Source organism: Mercenaria mercenaria, unplaced genomic scaffold, assembly GCF_021730395.1.
Source record: "Mercenaria mercenaria strain notata unplaced genomic scaffold, MADL_Memer_1 contig_700, whole genome shotgun sequence".
In the NCBI taxonomy this organism is placed as follows: Eukaryota; Metazoa; Mollusca; class Bivalvia; order Venerida; family Veneridae; genus Mercenaria; species Mercenaria mercenaria.
In genome coordinates, this window is record NW_026463594.1 from 3,336 (window position 1) to 22,563 (window position 19,228).

The window sequence follows — 19,228 nt, forward strand, 5'->3', positions numbered from 1 at the left end:
AACCCAATATGTTGGTTTTCTCATGGCACGGCTCAAATCATTTAGTTTCAGTTTGTTATTTCATTCTATTTTGAAAAACAAAACACTGTCAGAATTTACAGTCAAACTTTTAAGGCCCTGATTGAAAAACACTTTGCGGTACAGCCAGTACTGTGTGTCAGCCCATAGTGCTTGCAACAGCTTGGCAAAGACCTATAAGACGAACATCGACCTGGCCGGTAGCTTACTCTATATCTGCCTGGGCTACAAAATTTCTTTCTGAAATGGTGACGTAAGCTAGCAAGACGGATATTTCGATCCTAATGTGAAGTCGGGAGGCGTGGCTGACCAGGACGTGGACGACTGGCTGTGCTAATGCACTAACGTTAGATTTGTAAAATGGATGTTTCATTAAATCCTGAAAAGGCTTATTGTGATTATTTTTCCTACCTTTGCGAAAGAAAAATGCAGAATCTAGGGGTATAATAAATATTGCTTTACTAGTTCAGTGACTAAACAAAGTTTTGCCAGACTTCCTTTTGAATTATTTTCAAAATGACGCCATCTCCTTTTGTGTGAACAACTATTAAAAAGCATATTTATGCAATGAGTTTTATAAACGAGTTTTTATTAGGTGTGTGAGATCGTATACCTAATGTATCACGTATGCCTACCCTATTTGCAATTATCACAAAATGGATTTATAACGGAAGAAACGCTCGGAGCAAAGGAAATGACTCATCAGTAGAGTGTGTCAATGATTTAAACTTAAACTTTCTGCACTTAAAACAAGGAATATTGCATCTGGAATGAAATATTATTGTGTGAGATTGTCTGTCGAGGAAACGGTTACCTATCTTTTTTGTCAAGCGGAGTTATGGCTTGTGTGAATTTAAGTAAAGTCGTACGTTAAAAACTTTGCTCGGTGTGAATGAGAATCCGAATTACAGCTGAACTTAGGACAAATCTTCACTTAGCAGCAAATTAAAATTAGTCATTTTTGTTCAGAAGTACAAAGAAGTCGAGTACAAAAACCAAGGATGGCCTATTTGCCGTTTTTATTCGATAATATTTGGTATGTGTGTGTAATTTGGAGGACGTATTAATCTTCACATATAAGGCAGATACATAGCTAGTTTGTGGTAAATGATTTTAAATAAGAAAGTAGAATAAATAGAAAATTAGATAACTGTCTTTATGAATTTAAATTTATTAAGTTCGTCTACGAAAAAGTAAAAGTTTCGGCCAAAGCCTCGACATTTAAATTTTCTTCGCCCCACCTAATAAATTTAAATTTATATGACAGTAATCTTATATTCTCTATATATACATCAACAATATATTTGATAAAATGACGACCTTTCTTCATACAGGTACTGTATTTTTTCGATGTTGTATTATGGAGCGAGAAGTTGCAACTACGGAGGTTCAAGTGAGGAAAACTGTTACTTCCAAATATTTTTTCGAATTTGCGAGCTATTTGTATTGAATTAATATATATATATATATACAAAGGCACGAAGTACAGAATGTGACCAGGTGTCTTAACTTATACTCGATCTTTTATTTGATGTAGATGTTACCAGCTACCAAAGTATTTGTTCATTGAAACGCCGAAACTAATTCGGTTATAAACACATGTTTCAGAAACAGTTCAAATGTATCATAGTATGTAATAATAAAATACGTTCAATTTGAAATTTAAACAGTTTGTCACCGTCTTTAATGGAATACCGAATATCTTTTATTCAACCTCAAGCAAATTCATTTCGACGTAATCTCTGATCCTTTTCTTTGTTTTGGACATCAGTTTATGATGTGGTATGAAAGAAATTGAAGTAAATATTTACCAATAACTATTCAAATATGTGAAGAAAACGTAACCAAAACATAGTTACGAAAGACCGGTGGTGACACTTCTTAATTCTGACTTCATATTTCATACTTCGGACTTCAGACTTCAAACATCTTGGATAAATGCTGTATCATTTCATAGGATCTTTCCTCATATTTCAAACTTAAAACGTAACATTTTAAACTTCAGGGTTCACATTTCACACTTCAGACTTCACATTTCAGACGTCATACTTCTGACTTCTAACTTCATACTTCAGACTTCATATTCACACTTCTCATATCATACTTCAGACTCGCATGTGTTTCGACTGACGTCATGCGATTTTCGGGCGTTTTATTCTATTTTCAAAGCAACCTGGAATTACCGGAATTGGACATAATGAAGTAAAATGATTATAACTGAGTTACTTTTGATTCCAGAGTTTTGAATTAATTTGAATAAATATGGTAAAGTAATATTAATATACTTACAGAGAAGAAGATATTAAAAAGATTGTCCTTAATGAGTCCGTTTAAAAGTACCATCTTTCGGATTGGGGTCAATTTTGAATCCGGTGGCATAATTTGATACCCCTAATACTAGAGGACCGCTATGTAATGCCACATACCATCTAAGTTCTAGGGCATTCTGTTTCACATACGAAGATTTTTAAAGATATTTTTCTTTCGTTTACGTGGCAAGCAGAGTTGATTGGAAGAGGCACCACAAAGTAACTGTATTCTTTTGTTTTCCCATGATGGTAATTATACATGATTTTCATGAAAAATATGAGATATACAAGAATTTAGTTTGAAATTGACAGTAATATATATTAGGCCAAGACAATGTGTTTAATGTCTTAACATTTTACTGAATTAATGTAGTAATATGTACATAAATCAGTGTATTTATGTAAAATTCAATAAAATTTTGTTTCTATAGTGTAAATAAAATCTGGAAAGTAGATACCTCGGAAGCACCGAAAACAAGGCAAACAGTGAAAATTGCAGACTCGGTTTGATTGAGTCTGTTCATGAGCAGTAATGGAAAATGTAACACTGCCCACGCCCTCCTAGCACCGTCTTAAGTAGAATTCAATCTTCAAATCTAAATGAGTTGAAATCAATGATACCGAAGGACCAGAAAATATAAAAACACTGAGATGAAGTCGGGGCGACTTTTTACGGCTGCCATACAGCACTTAACACCCGCTGTTGTGAAGTAAGTAAAATCTGGAAAGTAGATCCCTCGGAAGCAGCGAAAACAAGACAAACAGTGAAAATTGCAGACTCGGTTTGATTGAGTCTGTTCATGAGCAGTAATGGAAAATGCAACACTGCCTATATTAAATCACAGTTTAACACAAAGGGAGAAGGCCGGATTTGCATTTTCTTCAAAAGATAAGGTCATGACACTTCCATTGCAGGCGAGTTTGTTATGTAATACACCTGTAAGTCAATTATATATACTTCAGTATTGTACGACTAAATGAACGGGCGTCAAAAAGTAGCGCACTTAATGAGTAAACAGTGTTTTGGAATTTATCTAATTTTCAGTTGCCTGAAATAGAAAAAGTTGAGCTCGCCGTGAAGTAACTCCCGAGAGTATGGCTATTCATCTCTCGACGTCGCAGGCGTGTGTAAAAAGCATGTCTTAAATGCCCGATACCATTATATCTAGGTCATTACTGATAAAAAGTGAATGAAACTTCGCGCATACCTTCCCCAGGATACTACTAAGAGAAAGATCAAGGTCGTCATTTTTATGAAATAATTCTCATTCTAGCACTTAGATGTTTTTATTGAAAAACTAAAGATGAGCTAAGTCTCTAAATAGCTACATGTCTGAATTTAATTAAACAAAATAGAAGTTATACCCTATATTGTTGCTCAATTTAGAAAAGTGTTCCTTTTTAAAAGTAAGTCTGAGGACCTATTGCTTTACGTCCGTCTTCGTCGACGGCGTGTGTCAACGCTATGTTTACTATAGCCGACAAGGTAATATCTAGATTATTACACATCCCTGCTGGAAGAAACGTCATACATGCCTTCCCCCATGATCTCACCAGCTGAATAACATTAATTCCAGATCTTTTTTTATCATTTTTATGAAATTATGTCCCTTTGTGTATTTTTTAACAAACTGTAAGTTAGTACTTTAGTAACTACACTTTTAAGTGAGAAACTTCACATGTCCCTTCAGACATGCCTTCCATATACAAACAATAAACTGAACGACATATCGTCAGTAAATCATATGCCTGCCTTGATTATTATTTAGCTCACCTGAGCACGAAGTGCCCGGTGTGTGAGCTGTTGTTATCGCTCACCATCCGTCCGTCGTCCGTCCACACTTTTCTTCAGATGACATCTACTCTGAAACTTTAGACCATAATTACACTGATGCCATCTATCAAGTTTGTTCAAATGTTTTAGCTTGCCTCTTTTAAGGACCGTAAGAATTAAAAATAGTTCTTTTCACACAAGCTTTAGAATGTATGAACGCAATTATAAATGTTCGCCTGGCCCCGTGTTCACAAAATATTAAAAGTTTGAGTTTGAAATTTTAATGTCAATTTTACTAAGAGTTAAAGGTTAAATTCCATCTGAGACCATCAACACTGAATAGCCACTTGAAAATAGTTATTAACGTAGACTTAAGTTTTAAACATGCTATTTAGATAGATATTTTGTGAACACAGGGCCTAGTGTCAGATTTATTACAACAGAAATGTACGATGGGTGTAAAAAAATTCCTGGAAAGTTCTTTGAAATCTCTTTTTTCTTGTCCTATTAAACGTGCAGAATAATCTAAAATGTTCCTCTATGAATGGATTTTAAATACATTTCTACGAAAAACTAAAAACTGTTGAGATAATATTCCAGTGGCATTGATGAAATGGATGCGCTGATCTTTAACTTTCAAATCTTCATGTTATTGTCTTATTTGGACTGAGCGATATTCTCATGACAACTTTTAAACCTCAAATACCACTGATAAAATTTCTTCGGAGTAGTGTCCCTTTGTCCTCATGCAGTACCGTAATTGTCTCTATTCAAAACACAAAATCTTATAACTTGCCACTGTCAACACAGATTTTCAAACGATACCGTAAAACATTTTATTGGTGTCTCATTGATAACCTGACGTTATTTGCGTAAGGTTAACATTTCACGTACATATAAATCCGGTATAGAAAAACGTAGCTTGGAAAATAAGCAAATAGTAAGTAATGCATAAAAGAAAGGAGATAAAATTGGGCCGCTGGAATGGGGACCAAAAATTATTAGTTTTTTATTAGTTTTTGTCCAAAGAAAATTTATTTTGGTATATCATACATATATATGGCAAAGCGTAAATTATAATCTACAGGTTTCCTTCAGTGAGAAATGATACGTAAGTGCACCAATTTACTAAATACTTTTATGTTTTTCCTCCTCCTTTTGTAAAAACAGAAATATTTGAAATTTAAATCACCATCTTGAAATATCTGAAGTTAATTGGACAACACCTGCATTTACATTTTTTTTATTGATTTTATCAATTTTAATCTATATTAAAAACATCTATATGTGAACAAAATCAATAGAATACCGTATAAGGTTAGTCTGCTTTAAACACTTTGAAAGAGTATATACTGAACATTTTTTTTTTTGTCTTTCAGTACATTCAAAATCCATGACTAGCAGCAAATAGCCTAAAACTCATACAAACCTCAGTGAAACAGACATCTGCTTTTTATTATAAGCATAACAAAATTGACCTGAAATAAGTTTGACTTTATGGTATAAGAACACCTAAAACGTTTCACCATTAACATTTTTCCGCATATGAATGCACTCGATGCTGGTGATTATCTTTTAAAATCGGTTGTCTCTATATAATGCTTAATGAGAATGATAGACTCCCACAGATAATCTTTCTTACGTTGTGTAGATCACTAAGCAGTTATTAATTTCTCAAGTTAGATCTACCTAGTATATTTATGCAGCAATAAATAAGTCATCTTACAATTTGTTTAAGGTAGTGGACCCTGACAAAAAATCGACATTAACGTATTCTCCGTATGCTATTTTTCGGTTTTTGCGAAAGCAATGAGACCGTTGAGCTATAGTTACAATCAAACAATGCCACATTATCACCACAAGGACATTTACGGACTCATTACATTAAAATGTTAAAATCTTATTTGATCGCAGCGGCCCTTTTTGTTACATTATTTGAAGCAAAGTACGCCTAGATTGTCAGACAAATGCTATAAAATGACTTAATCATCAGAAACGTTCGCAAAATGAAATGATGAATATAACAACAGTTTACATAGATTCTTTCAATTATATGATACCAGTTATATTTGAATTTGTAATTTGGCATTGTTGTTTACAGATTTTACATCTTATATCAAATATCAAGTAAACCAAGTTTCCCCGCATTGAGAGAAAAGGGGATCTTCAGCCAAAAAGCCCTAACTAGCGATTCTTGAAGTTGTAAAATTTCTTTAATGAAATTCATCGAGTTTTAACAATGATGCACTAATAAACTTCTTAGCAGGGCCTCAACACGACCGTTGAAATGCTATAAAGCATTAGCTACAAGAAAAATGTACATGTTCTACGTGGATGCCAACGAGTTTAAACAAATGCAATCATATTTTGTTTACCAGATCAGTTGTTAGGAAAAGGACCTGTTTAATTTTTCTCTCACTTTTGACCACTGTTTTTGTTTGTGCTTTAATTTATTGGTCTGTGCAGAGTTGCTCTCCTTAGATCTCCTTGCGTACGTACCATCTCGTTTAAAGAGTATTTTTTAGAAATACTTGCATACAGTAAAAGATGAACAGAACGAAATACCAACAGAATACAGGGTGAAACCTGTATTTTCTGTCTTAGTTAAATATTGAAAACTTGGAATATTCGTTTCGCTGATGAGTGTAACAAATCCATTGGTATAAGCGTACATTTTTACATAAAGTTGTTAGGGAAGGTAAATTGAATTCCCCCGGCCTTTCCCGTTAATTTGTCAAGGCCGTCATGCAGACGAAATGAAGCATATTTAGTTCTTGTATCTGTACCTAGCGCAAGGTCACCTCCAGTGAGAATTCCAATCGCTTTCACAATATATACCTCATTTTCATCTGGCATACATATCATAGCCCCACTATCCCCTTCTTGTGCAAAATAGCCAACTCCACCGTAATTTTCTACGAGAACGATGTAGTTCAGATTGTTGTTTAGACAATAATCAGTTGAACAAACTCGGCCCTTTGTGAAATGTGTTTTGGCTCCGTACTTGTAAACAAAGTGTCCTTCGAGGTCTACATCTGCAGCCACTCTTCCCGGTTTAAATTCGGAGTTTTCGTCTTTCAGATATTTGATACATTCATTTTTTACGCCATCGACAACCCTTACGGCAGCTAGATCAATAAGAGGATTCGGGACATCTCCGCTTGAGATAGTTAGGTTTGGATAGCTTCTTGCAAATAGTAGAAGTTGGTTATTTGATTCTTCACGAATGAACACCTCATATCTTCCTTCTCCTTGACCATTTACGACATGTGCACATGTTAAACCATATAAATGCCGATTACTCCCATCAACTCCATCAACAAAACCTCCCAGTGTACCCATACGTGGTTGACATACCATTTCTTTGCCATGGCAAAGCGCAAACGGCTTTGTCTTTCTTTCTACAGATCTCACAATATATTGACGAAAATGATTTTTCTGTCGCATCATGCGACACATCTCTGCCTCTACTAGAGGGATATCAGCGTCGCTATCGACATGAACCTCAAACTGACCGTATATGGTCCCAGCGCCATAAACTCCTTTTATGCTGAAATTATAATAAAACATTATATGAATTAAAGTATCATAATGTGCTTGTAAACCACCATCAAACATTACAATTTTCATGCTATGTAATGGATTTTGCACATGTCAAACACATGAAGTTTCATACTTAGTCTAACATAATTTGTTTATCAACTATCAAACAATGGAAATTTCATGTTACATAATGGATTAATCAACAACCAAATACCAGAATTTCCATGTTAACAGAACGAATTACTCATACAGATAAATTTGGATTACTAAGGTGACAAATGTTATACTATGGTCAAATAACAAATTCAAACAGTAAATATAAAGTACAATGTATGAATAATATATTACCCAAGTATTTCCTTTCGAAGATCAGTATCAACTGCACTGGAATACCGTCGTGCTAACTCTTCGTTTTGTCCCACATCGACCTTCGACTTTTTCAAATAGCAGCTGATTTCGAACAGCAACGTCCTTACTTCTTTCGTCAATTGATCAAAGACCTGTTCCATGTCAGTAACAACGTCTGCAAGATCCTTCTGAAGACCGTAGAGAATGAAATGGAAAGATTTGGATCGAAATGATTCAGGTTGTATAACGACCTCGCCTTCAGTAGATAGTTTTCAGCATTCTTTGGCAAAATTTTCAAGTTTTCTTAAATGATATTTTGTGTTTCTTGACACCTTGTGGTAGATTTTCTGCTCAAAATCATTTCCCATCAGGATATGATTACAAAGCCAGATTGGCATGCTGTATTTTTCCGATAAAGGATGAACTAATGCACATTTGACAATGAGTGAAAGCCTGCAAACCACCGTGTCAAGATATCCTTTATCCTTCTCTGAAATCGGTTCTAGATCGGTAAGTCCGAGACCATTCTCAAGAAAACCTTTTATCTGTTTCACCACTGTGTCTGTTTCCAATAACGGTTTTCTAGAGTAATTTCCTTTTTGGCTTGTTGTGTATTGTTGCAATATAGACTGGATGGTCAAGAAGTATTCAATAAGCCTGCCTTCTAGATACAAAGATATCTCATTTTTAATGTCAACATTGCTTGTTCCGATAATAACCTGAGAAACCCCACTGCCTCAAAAGCAGATTTTAATTTTTTCTTGAAATGCATCTTTTTCTGATTGTGTAAATTTATTTCTTGACCGACAAAGTAGAAAGCATTCTTGATGCAGCGCATCTTTTCTTTCTGGCACCCGATTCAACAGAAGTTTGATTTGCTGTAAAATTAGTAGCTCATATGTAAATTCTTAAACAATAATGCATATACTTGTCAAACATAAGAAAAATACAAGAAAAACAATTTTGTAATGACATTTACATCCATAAACGTCTGTCATGAAATAGTAATTGCTGTTTATAAAACAGATATGGTCCCTGCTCTTTCTAATACAAGATAATCATTTTGTGAAATTCTGGCGTAGAACACTCTTTGCGAGTTGATACCCACTATGTATCTGCGCATGCCATAGACCAGTAAGGCTGTCTTTTAACATTTATACAATCTAACATGTGTACCAGCACTTTTCACGATGTACGCTGTCCTCAGGAAGTGATTATCCGATTTAATGGAGTTGAGAGTGTATGATACCCGGTTCATGGGTTGAGTGTTAAAACAAAGATGTTAGTCGAATGCCAGTAGTTAAGACCAATGCCTTTGGAAAGAATGGTCATGGACCCGTCAATTCATATTGGCCCGGAATAGTTAGAAAGTTAATTGGCGATTCCCTTTCTTGGTCGTCTTGTATTGGATTGGTAGTAAAAAGTGCATTTAAATACCTGCATTTTAACAATGTCACATATCTTAAGAGCGAGAGCTATGCTCAGCTTGTTTTAAAATGCTAAAATATATCGGCTGACTGTTTGCAGGGGCGGATAAGAGGGATTGGTCTTGATCCTGTCTGTTATAAAATTGCCGGACTAAATGTCTCTAAAACTTCGATAATGGACGGTTTTATTTTCTGTTTCTTTATAGGATCGTGGAGTTTATTCAGATGTTTTCCGCTTAAACCGGTGCAAGGAACATGAGGGCTGGATTTCATTACCTCTAATGAACAGTTTTAATCGAAAGGAGGCTGCTATCATTTTGTCTTTCTGCGTTCTTTGCTTCCAATAGATAATCCTAAAGATTCCATTAAGTAATTCAAAACATAATGGTCATCTTATACGCTATGTCAATATTCTAGAAAAGCGCTTGATCCTTATTGACCAAGGAAGCGTTTTCTGTTTTAGCGTCAACATATCTACAGGTACCAAGGATGGAGACATCAACTGACCACAGGCAAGCGTATGCTTGAAGTTTGAGAGGCGTCTACTTATTGATCACAACCTTCTTCCTCCTCTTGGATACTGTCATCTTAACAGTTTATAGAATAAGCAATAACCCCTAAAACAAGAGTTGTCAGACTCTCAAGCGATAAAGTTTTATGTTATAGGGCATAGTATTTTCAATGGCACTATGACCTCGACATGTGACTCAATAAGTATCATTTACTGACGTCAGGCAAAAACGCGAACCAGCTATTGATCCGAATCCACTTATTTCCGATGTCACTGTGACCTTTGAGCTACAACTCCAAACAATATTTGCTGATCACGGGTACCCTTCCTATGAAGTTGGAGCTCAGTATATACCCAAACGTTATTCGTTCCTTCAAATACAGTTTGTTCTTATTTCCAGGTGAAGCAAAAACAATAATAAAATTCAAGTTGTCTTATGTTACAAAATATATATTTTAAAAACTCACCTTCAAGCCTTCGTTATTTAAGTTTTCAACAGTTGCGTAACAAATAAAAAGTGTAATTTCAGGAGTTTTAAACTGGTTCTCCCCAGTGTTAGATTTCTTATCATCTCCCTTTCTTGAATCATTAGAAGACCTGACGTCATATTTTAGGGGATTAACGGGGACAATACAATCAGTGTGGTATTCCTTTTCACTGGCCGAGGTTGTGCATAACTGTCTCTCATACAACAGAGGTTCAGCCGCAACAAATGCAGATGGATCCAAATCTTCTTTTCCAATCACCTTTACTTCAAGACCATTTTCAAAATCATTCCTGGGTACTTCGATCTCGGATTCACTAAGAATCTTCTGGTTTCTGCCTGAAAAATATTTATACATATGCTCAAGCAGTTTGTTTGTTTGTTTTGTTTCTGTTGAATTTAACGTGGGAGAGTCACATGACGAATGTCCAATTTTTATGGTGGAGGAAGAACCCAGGTGCACCTCCATGCATAATTTCATCACGGACGGGCACCTGAGTAGCACCAGTGATATTCCGTTAGCCAGCTTGAAGCCTTCCTCACATGAAGAATTCAATGCTCCGAATGAGGCTTGAACCCACTCGATGTTGGGCAGGTAATTTGAAGTGGGCGCTCTTAACCACTTGGCCACGGAGGCCTCCCTCCTTGCAGTTTGTAGTTGAGCCAGATAAATCAATACAATTTCATACTGTTTTAAATATATCAGCTCTGATAAGAAAATAAATTATTGTTATCCGCTTACTTATATAACGTTTACCCCTAAGTCGGTTAGTCGGATTATTCTGACAACTCGTATATCGATTTTGCTACAACAGTTGTATCTAATTTAGTAGAGTTGAAGTGATAGACCAATATTTAATATAATTTATTGATCCCAAACATAAAAAATATTAAACTGCAGGAGGCATGATATAACTCATTTTACTTGCAACTTAAGCGAAAATTTATGAGACAAATTCAGTTATATTTTGAGACGGACATGTATATTCAACACATGTTTGATGCGCTAAGACAAAAATTTAAAAATAAAACAGCGAAATTTTATTTCTAATGTCATGTATTAAAACACTTATTTAATAACTTCGGACCTCTGTCATTAGTATTGTCTATTGACCGGCAAGCCATATTAGTATATTTTATGCTTTCGTCAACATTACAAAAACTTGAATGAACTTCCCTAATAAATATATGGTCTGGAGGTCACAGTAGTGCATGTTAGGCGAACTGTAAACAAACAAAAACAGAATGACAAATATTCACGGTCGAAAAGATGAATGCCATTCATATTGTTTCTTAAATTCATATTGCACATTTACGCTGCATATTCATTAGGGAAGTTCATCCAAGTTTTTGATGAAACTATAATCTCTGAGATAAAAAATATTTAGGGAATATGACCGGTACACAATGGAAGATAAATTACCAGTATCCAAAGCTAACATTTACCGAACTGCGCGTTTTAGGTGAGAAATGGGTTCATGCGATAGAAATGGGTTAGTATATTTTCCCGCTCAAGACCATGGTTCTTGTATATAGTATACCTAGGGGTAGGGTAGGGTAGGGGTAGGGTATAACAATAGAAATTTCTTTCTGGTCTGGTGCCAGTGATCATAAATCCCGGGATGTAAGATAACTCTATAATAAAAAAGTGTGTAAAAAAAAGCAGTCGTTTTATTTTATTTCCCCTATTTATTGATATTCGGTATTCATGAAAAAGAAAGCCCTCGGGTAACAGTTTTGCGTTAACTCGACAGAGTATCGTTACCGCCTTAACAGGTACCTTTAAAACAAAATATTTCCATCCGCATCTTCAACCAGTTAAATATTCTTATATTATTCCCCATGCGTTTGGACATTCATAATGCTATGTAACTAGAAAAGCACGCCATTCACCAAATGTTTAGAAAGACTCAAGTTCAAAATGTTAATGACAAAAATGACAACTCAGTGTTTTAAGGCCCGCATGTATTTAAATATTTCCCCATAAATATTTGAGCAGTAGATAAACTTTTATTATCCAATATATCGTCACTTGTGTCTTGTTGTGGCAATCGCTGTTTTCATGCATGAATGTTAATATTGAATTATGAACTAAAACATGACTCTTCGCAGGTAAAATTGCCATGCAGGGTCTAAAATTTGTATGCGCTGGTTTTAACCCATGTCAATGTAAAATCACAAGAATAATGAGGAAAGCATGTATCATTACAAAGAGCATTATTTGAATAGACTGGTAAGATATCTTTGTTATTTTATAGTGACAATAGATAACAATTAGGTTCAGAAAATTAGTCGAGCGAATTATAGTATGAACATGTTAACAAAGGTATTACCGCCAACTACGATTGTAAAACAGGATTTAGTTTCATGCATTGTTTTCAATTTACCATTCATTTAAAAACGTTGATTGCATGTTCCTTAATTTTTTTTTCGCCAAACTCGTGATTCAAGTTAAGTCGGTAATTATAGATACAGATCTGTATTTGCAAACGTAATGTCGCACTATTGTATATCTCAAATTAAGATGCCAAAAGATCTTCTAAAACAAAATACGATTGGAAAGAAACAGCGTTTTAATCATTTTCTTTAGCTTTTATTAAAATGCAATAATCATATGATTAGCCGTTTCTAATCCAAACTGTCGTCGTTGATGAGTCGCCGGGCATTCAGTATCAACGTACGCTGTGCATGCCAGAAAAAGAAAACAACAATTAAAAGAGAATATATCAATGCGCTTACGCCGATAAATGAATGATTCAAAAACCTTACCTGCAAATGTTTTGAAGTTGTCTAGTACATCTCTGTAGCGGTTGCTGAAGAAATAAACCCGCGGGTATACCTTTAAAGATGGTATTAAGTGTGTGTATTCTGTAATAGCACTCATCTAAAATAGAAATTCGAAGAATAAACTGTCAACTGATTTACCTCATCCTACACAATGTCAAAATAATCGCTATTTTGAAGAGGTTTAAGAATTATCTCTGTCAGTTCATTTTGTCTACATATATAGAGGATATTGTTTGTTTCAGTGTAAGTTTATACATCTATCCCCAAGTGAACTCCAAATGTAGTATATTTTTAAGTGGCGAATTAAAATCTAAAATAGAGTGTTACGAGTGTCAGATATTTTGATCTTTCCTGTAAATGAAACACATTTTTTTCTAAATATATTTCTTATTTAAACCATTGTTATTTTTAACAAATTAAACATATTCCTGAAATTCTTACTCTAAGTGTCCAACAATTCTCTAAGATACATGTGTAAATCGTTCTTCCTAGATTCTCGAACTTTATCTGCACAGTCATAAAATACTTTAAAGAAAAATGTTACCGTCTCTATGATTTGTAAAATTTTCAACAAAATGAAACGTAAATACAAACCTTTCATAAATAGCCATTTTTATTAACTGCGTTTTAAAAATATCTTTTAAACAGAAAAATACTTCCGAGATTCCAAATTACTTTATAAATAGAAGACGTTAATTGGTTAAATGTGTGTCTTATAAGATAAAGCAATGTGTACCTCAATACACTTTTCGTTGCTTTATCTCATAAACTTATAACTAATAATGAAACAATGCTATTTTGTGCGTTTAAATGTATACACAATACTAGGACTTCCTTCACATCCACGAATCGCGCTGATGATGCTCGGATCATTTGTTTCATGTCCAAATATGAGTAGCCTTCCGACAAAAGTACATTTCCTGACTTTTTATTAAAATACCCTTAAATTTAAAAACAATTAAAAAATCGTACAGTCGTTTCAATTCAGTTTTGAATCTCGTATATTTTCAGCCGGTTTAATCGACAGAAGTTAAAACTCCGACAGGACAAAATTTGTACAGGGCTATTTATTAGTTTGTGGGAAAAAGAGATACATATTGTAAACAACATTCAAAATCTACTATTTGTCTTCTCAAAATGAGGTGAATATCCCGTTAAATTTCAGATTACAATCGTTATGTAGCGGTATTTGGACAATAAATGCTCATAAGTCACCTAAATTCGTGTCATCATATTAAAACAAAACATTTAGTATTGTCAGCCACCCGTCAGTGTGTCTACCAGCATTTGGTGCTATAGCCAAGAAATGGATATTTTGATCCTAAAATAGATTTATTTTCATTCAATTGCATTGCAAACAGATCTCTGCTCTCTGTTAGATTATTTCCGATAGCTCTATGCGTACAACAGATACAAATAAACACATAGAGAAGACATGCCCTTCAGATTTACTTCCCTTATTTCATCTTTTACAAAAGCATCGACCTAGGAAATATTTTGCAACATACTTGACAATTTTGAAATTTAAAAAAAAAAATGACAATTTACCATCATACGATAAATCGAAAATACTGCCCATTGATAAACTCGTTGTAACTTGAGGTTAAATATAAACATTTCATATTATTCTATACATTTACAGCATAAAAATACGTGTTTCCCATTTTCAGTGCTGGCATGTACTTTGATTTAGAAAAAACGTCTCGATGGCAGTGTTTGGGGTGCTCTGTGCAATCGGGAAATCTAACCTTTTCTTTTAACTTTCATGCCAGCTACTCTCCATTCTGGAAGGAGTCATAATACACCCAAACTGTTTAAAAGCCGCTCTTTGCTTATAAGGTCAAGGTGTTGCACTCTTCATAATTATTTACACTCGCGAACAAACTCGGTTAAACCGTTTGTTTGCATTCTGTGCTTTCAATATTCTTGTAAATTTTATAAACATATATATATCTTTTTTAAAATAAGAAGTTCAGTGTGTATCTTTTCCCGTTGTTACATAACTACTGTGTGTGTAAAGAAACAAACCATACATCAGCAAGAGCTGCTTAATTTATCAATTCCAAGACTTCAAAGCACTGACTATGTTTAAAAAATTCACCACAGTTATGGTCATTCAATTTCGCGATTTTGGTCAAAAACGGCAATTTCGTGGGGAAATGAATTAATGGATTTCAACTTTAGAACATAAAATGAATGGGAAATTTACTAGTTCGTTGAATTAAATTTCGTGGACTGACTCAACCACGAAATCCACGAAAATTAGTCCCCCACGAATATAAATGATTTCACAGTATCTTTTTGAATTGCCAAGTTTTACACGTTCTACCTGCATGCTTGATACAATATCTGTCAACTATACTTCATTCTTAAATTACTCATACCGGCAAATCTACAATGAGTATTGACACATAAGTAGGCTGTTAAAATCAAATTGTTTCCAACTCTTGGCGTATATCTGCTGTATACGTAATGAGGAGAACACCTCATGACTCGTTTCTGCACGATGGGAGTAAAGGTCCTTGTACTCAAATAGATCATCCCCGCAATTTAGAATTCTAAGTGTTCATTGACAATAGTACATTATAGCTTATACATTTTTACTTCTAAAGTAATAACACTGTCATTCAATACATTCACCGGACTAGAAATTCTAGACTTAGGGATAGGGTATAGCTATAATAACTTTACCAGAATTCAAAAACATAATTATATTTAACAAGAGGGTCTTGATGACACTGGATCGCTCACCTGAGTAATATGAGCTACATGCTTCATATATCAAACTGATGCTAAAATATTAAGAAAGTAGGTCAGTATGTCACATTCATGGTCACTGAAAGTCAGTTTTAAGATCGATGTGCAAAACTGTACATGTCGTCCAATTTAAAAAAAAAAAAAAGAAAGTAGGTCAGTAGGTCAAGGCCACAGCCAGGTGATCCCTAGTCACTTAGGGTCATCAGGTAATAATAACTTAACAGCAATGCTACATACCAAATATCAAAGGCCTAGGCCTTAGACTTTCAGACAAGAAGATTTTCAAAATATTTTCCTATATAAGTGTATGTTGAACTTGGGACCCCCCAGGGCAGGCCCTCTTTTCCCGTAAGGGGCATAATTTGAACAATTTTCAAACACCTTATTTGCTTATATATGAATGTAACAAAATCGTAGTTTATTGGCTTTGCTTGATTACAAAAGTTATCAAGATATTTTGTTATTCTTTTTTTTTTCCAGTTGATTACTACTATGTAGCTTAGGATATAAAATGATTTGGTGGTGAGATTGCTAAACATCATGTAAAGAGGCGACGACATTTGTTGACAATTTGTAGCACTAACTCATTCTTCTATTAAACTGAAAGAAAATGTTGCACTGCCAACGTCAAATTGTTTTATGACAGACTGACGATTTGCATGGAGTCATTTTGGCGTATGATTTATTCTTAATGCTCATCAATTTACAAAATAGTATTAACTTAGCGATTGTAAAGTACTACTTTGAGGGCCTTAATCACTTTTGAGTTTGTTTCTGTATATTAAGTAAAATGCTTTTTATTTCATTTAAGGAATAGATTGCGGTTATGTATATACAAGCTTATTATAAAGTGCATTACGACTGCATAAAAAGGATGCATACAGAAGACCTTCGCGTACATATATGGCATCACTTACTACATAACCACAATTTATTCTAATTATATTTACAATTATTATTTTGAGATATACTTGATCCTGTGGTGCATATATTGAAAGTAACAGCTTTCTGTTACGATAAAATTGTGATTGTACGGATATTGTTGGAATAGCCAACATCACATCGCACGCTTCCGATCATGTGCTCGATTTTCATATATTGACATGACGTTAACTATTTAAAAGCCAACAGAATGCTGCACTCAGAAATGTTCCGCCGTAGGTATCATGTGCTATTGTAACTTACTTTTCGTAGACTTCGAAACTAAGGAAGCCACAATTATAACCTTCAAAAATAAGTGTGTGTTGATGAACACGAAATGATTTGAAATTTAACAATAAAATACATGATACTCAGAACGTACTTGCAGTGCAACGTTTGGAAACAAATGGCACACAACAACAATAGGAGAAAACAATAGTGTGAACCGTTAGACATACGTAAAGCTAAAGTCGAGATTAAAACTTGTTTCAAATACTAGTTATCGTCTTATTTTCGACATGTTTTCTAGGGCATCAAGCTAACATGATATAAAATGTCCGATGTACAAATACTCCAGAAGTATAAATGTGAGGAGGTATTTCTCTTAAATGGTGTTCTAAATTATGTTTCTCTTGTTAATGTGCCCTTTGCCAAGACATAGAGTAAGTGCATGCTTGTTTCGTCTTGTTTTCTTTCTCACGGGATATCTATTTAATTGTCTGTTCACATTTTGAATATTATGAATCGCATCACAGCACATGGAAAAGTCCGATTAAATTTACGTACATAACTGCCCTTGGTAGCCTAGTGGTAGAGTTTCCCGTATGAGTGCGGGAGGTCGCATGGGCTCGCTCCTTGACCGTGACATACAAAAGATTGAACGGAAAGTTCCAAGACTGGTCAGTCCGATGTTTCCGGTAGTGTAAGGTGACCGGATAACTTTGACAAACTTTGAAAATAATGTTAAAAATGTGTTGGGTTGAAGGTGACACCGGTACAGTTATAGGTCATATGGCGACTTCCCAACCTCTGAAGGTGAAGGCCCGAGGTGTCACTCGGGGCACTATTTCATCTTGGTCTGGTACCAGAGTAGCCTTCTTTGATTCAGAAGAAGGCCTTCTTCACATGAAATATTTCTACATCCCAAGGGAAATGTCATACCCACAGCGGTGAGATGCGAGTGGTTCAAAGTCAGTGGCCTTTACCATCCGCCCAGGGAAGCTCCCACTCAATCTAAAAATACTAGACAAGTGGAAGTTGAGCTATGCAACGTATTACATGAATAGATTTCACAAACGAGGATAACTATTTGCAATATTTTGTTGAGTTTAACGCACACGGACACAGTTAGAGTGGTCCTCTAGATATTATTTCATCTTGCTCTGGTACCTTGTAAAAAAACCCAATCCTCCATAGGCCAGCTTGATTGAGTAACAATATTTCAAACTTTGAAATAACAAGAAGAGACAAGACAGGCGATCAGTTTAATTTTTTTTGTTTAAAGTAATGATTTAAAGCAATGCTTTTAGTATAACCTTACATGACAAAACATTAAAAGGTGGTCAGTCTATTTTTTGTCAAATTTACTTTAAACTTTAACCTTCGATCATTTACACTTATTTATGTTCACCAAGTGTTTACGATAGAGAATAACAGGCTACTATCATTTGATATCAATGTTATTGTCAAGGTTGATGTGGGCTGGAAGGGGTGAGGGTCGCCATTCCCCTTCCGCCCATATCTGTCAAGCTTGTATATTCTCATCTCTTAAAGGGAATTCCGATAGTTTTTATGCGCATCTTTCTGCGCAGCCGACACTTTCTATGGAAAACTGAACTGAAGTCAACATTTGTTGAAACATGTTACAGACAGTCTTAAATATGAGGAATCTTGAATGAAATAACATTTTTGATAAGTTTTATCAATAATCAAATGTTGATACTGGTTTATGTTGTATTGACAAGTACCATGCCTGACAGGTATCTTGCAATTTTTGTGGTTGTGTTTTCAAATCGCATTTTGGTACAAAGACAGTGTTGTTCATATGATGTAAGATAATTGACTTAGTACTGATAAGACAATATCACCTTTCAGATTATTTAGTATTCAATTATAGAAAGAATTAAGAATTTTAAAACATTTTTTAACTTCTAGCAGACATACATGTAATCAATTTGGCCAGGTTCGCGCCATTTTCCGTCCGAACAGGTGTTGTATTCTAGCGGTCTTAACATAAAATTTAGCCTGGTGACCCATACATTTTTAGCCATTTTTATGCTCACAATACAATTATCTATATACAAGAAAAATAGGAAAAAATTCTATGAAAGAATTTTTTCAAAATTTAAA

The 19,228-nt window shown here is 34.6% G+C and overlaps 1 protein-coding gene across 4 annotated transcripts; it reads right to left on the reverse strand.

Annotated features, from left to right (window-relative positions):
- Positions 1-3,897: 3,897 nt before the first annotated feature.
- On the reverse strand, positions 3,898-13,952 carry LOC128554736 (uncharacterized). 4 transcript variants are annotated; one of them, XM_053536048.1, is made up of 5 exons: positions 13,796-13,952; positions 13,184-13,298; positions 10,398-10,753; positions 7,993-8,870; positions 4,307-7,651 (listed from the first exon to the last, which is right to left on the reverse strand). In XM_053536048.1, exons 4-5 carry the CDS (start codon positions 8,151-8,153, stop codon positions 6,778-6,780), a joined length of 1,035 nt encoding a protein of 344 aa, XP_053392023.1. In that variant the 5' UTR covers positions 8,154-8,870; positions 10,398-10,753; positions 13,184-13,298; positions 13,796-13,952; the 3' UTR covers positions 4,307-6,777. The 4 variants fall into 4 exon arrangements, with proteins under 4 accessions (XP_053392025.1, XP_053392023.1, XP_053392022.1 ...); XM_053536047.1 differs by lacking the exon at positions 13,796-13,952 and adding an exon at positions 13,643-13,747; XM_053536049.1 differs by lacking the exon at positions 13,796-13,952 and adding an exon at positions 13,643-13,741 and having other exon boundaries at positions 4,330-7,651.
- Positions 13,953-19,228: the final 5,276 nt, after the last annotated feature.

What these genes read in the sequence shown, in the direction of transcription:
- LOC128554736 (XM_053536050.1), bottom strand. Translation starts at nt 8,153, where the DNA reads ATGGAACAGGTCTTTGATCAATTGACGAAAGAAGTAAGGACGTTGCTG. An exon ending in CTTCGAAAGGAAATACTTGG is followed by an intron (nt 7,652 to 7,992) that starts GTAATATATTAT and finishes TTATAATTTCAG; the next exon opens with CATAAAAGGAGTTTATGGCG.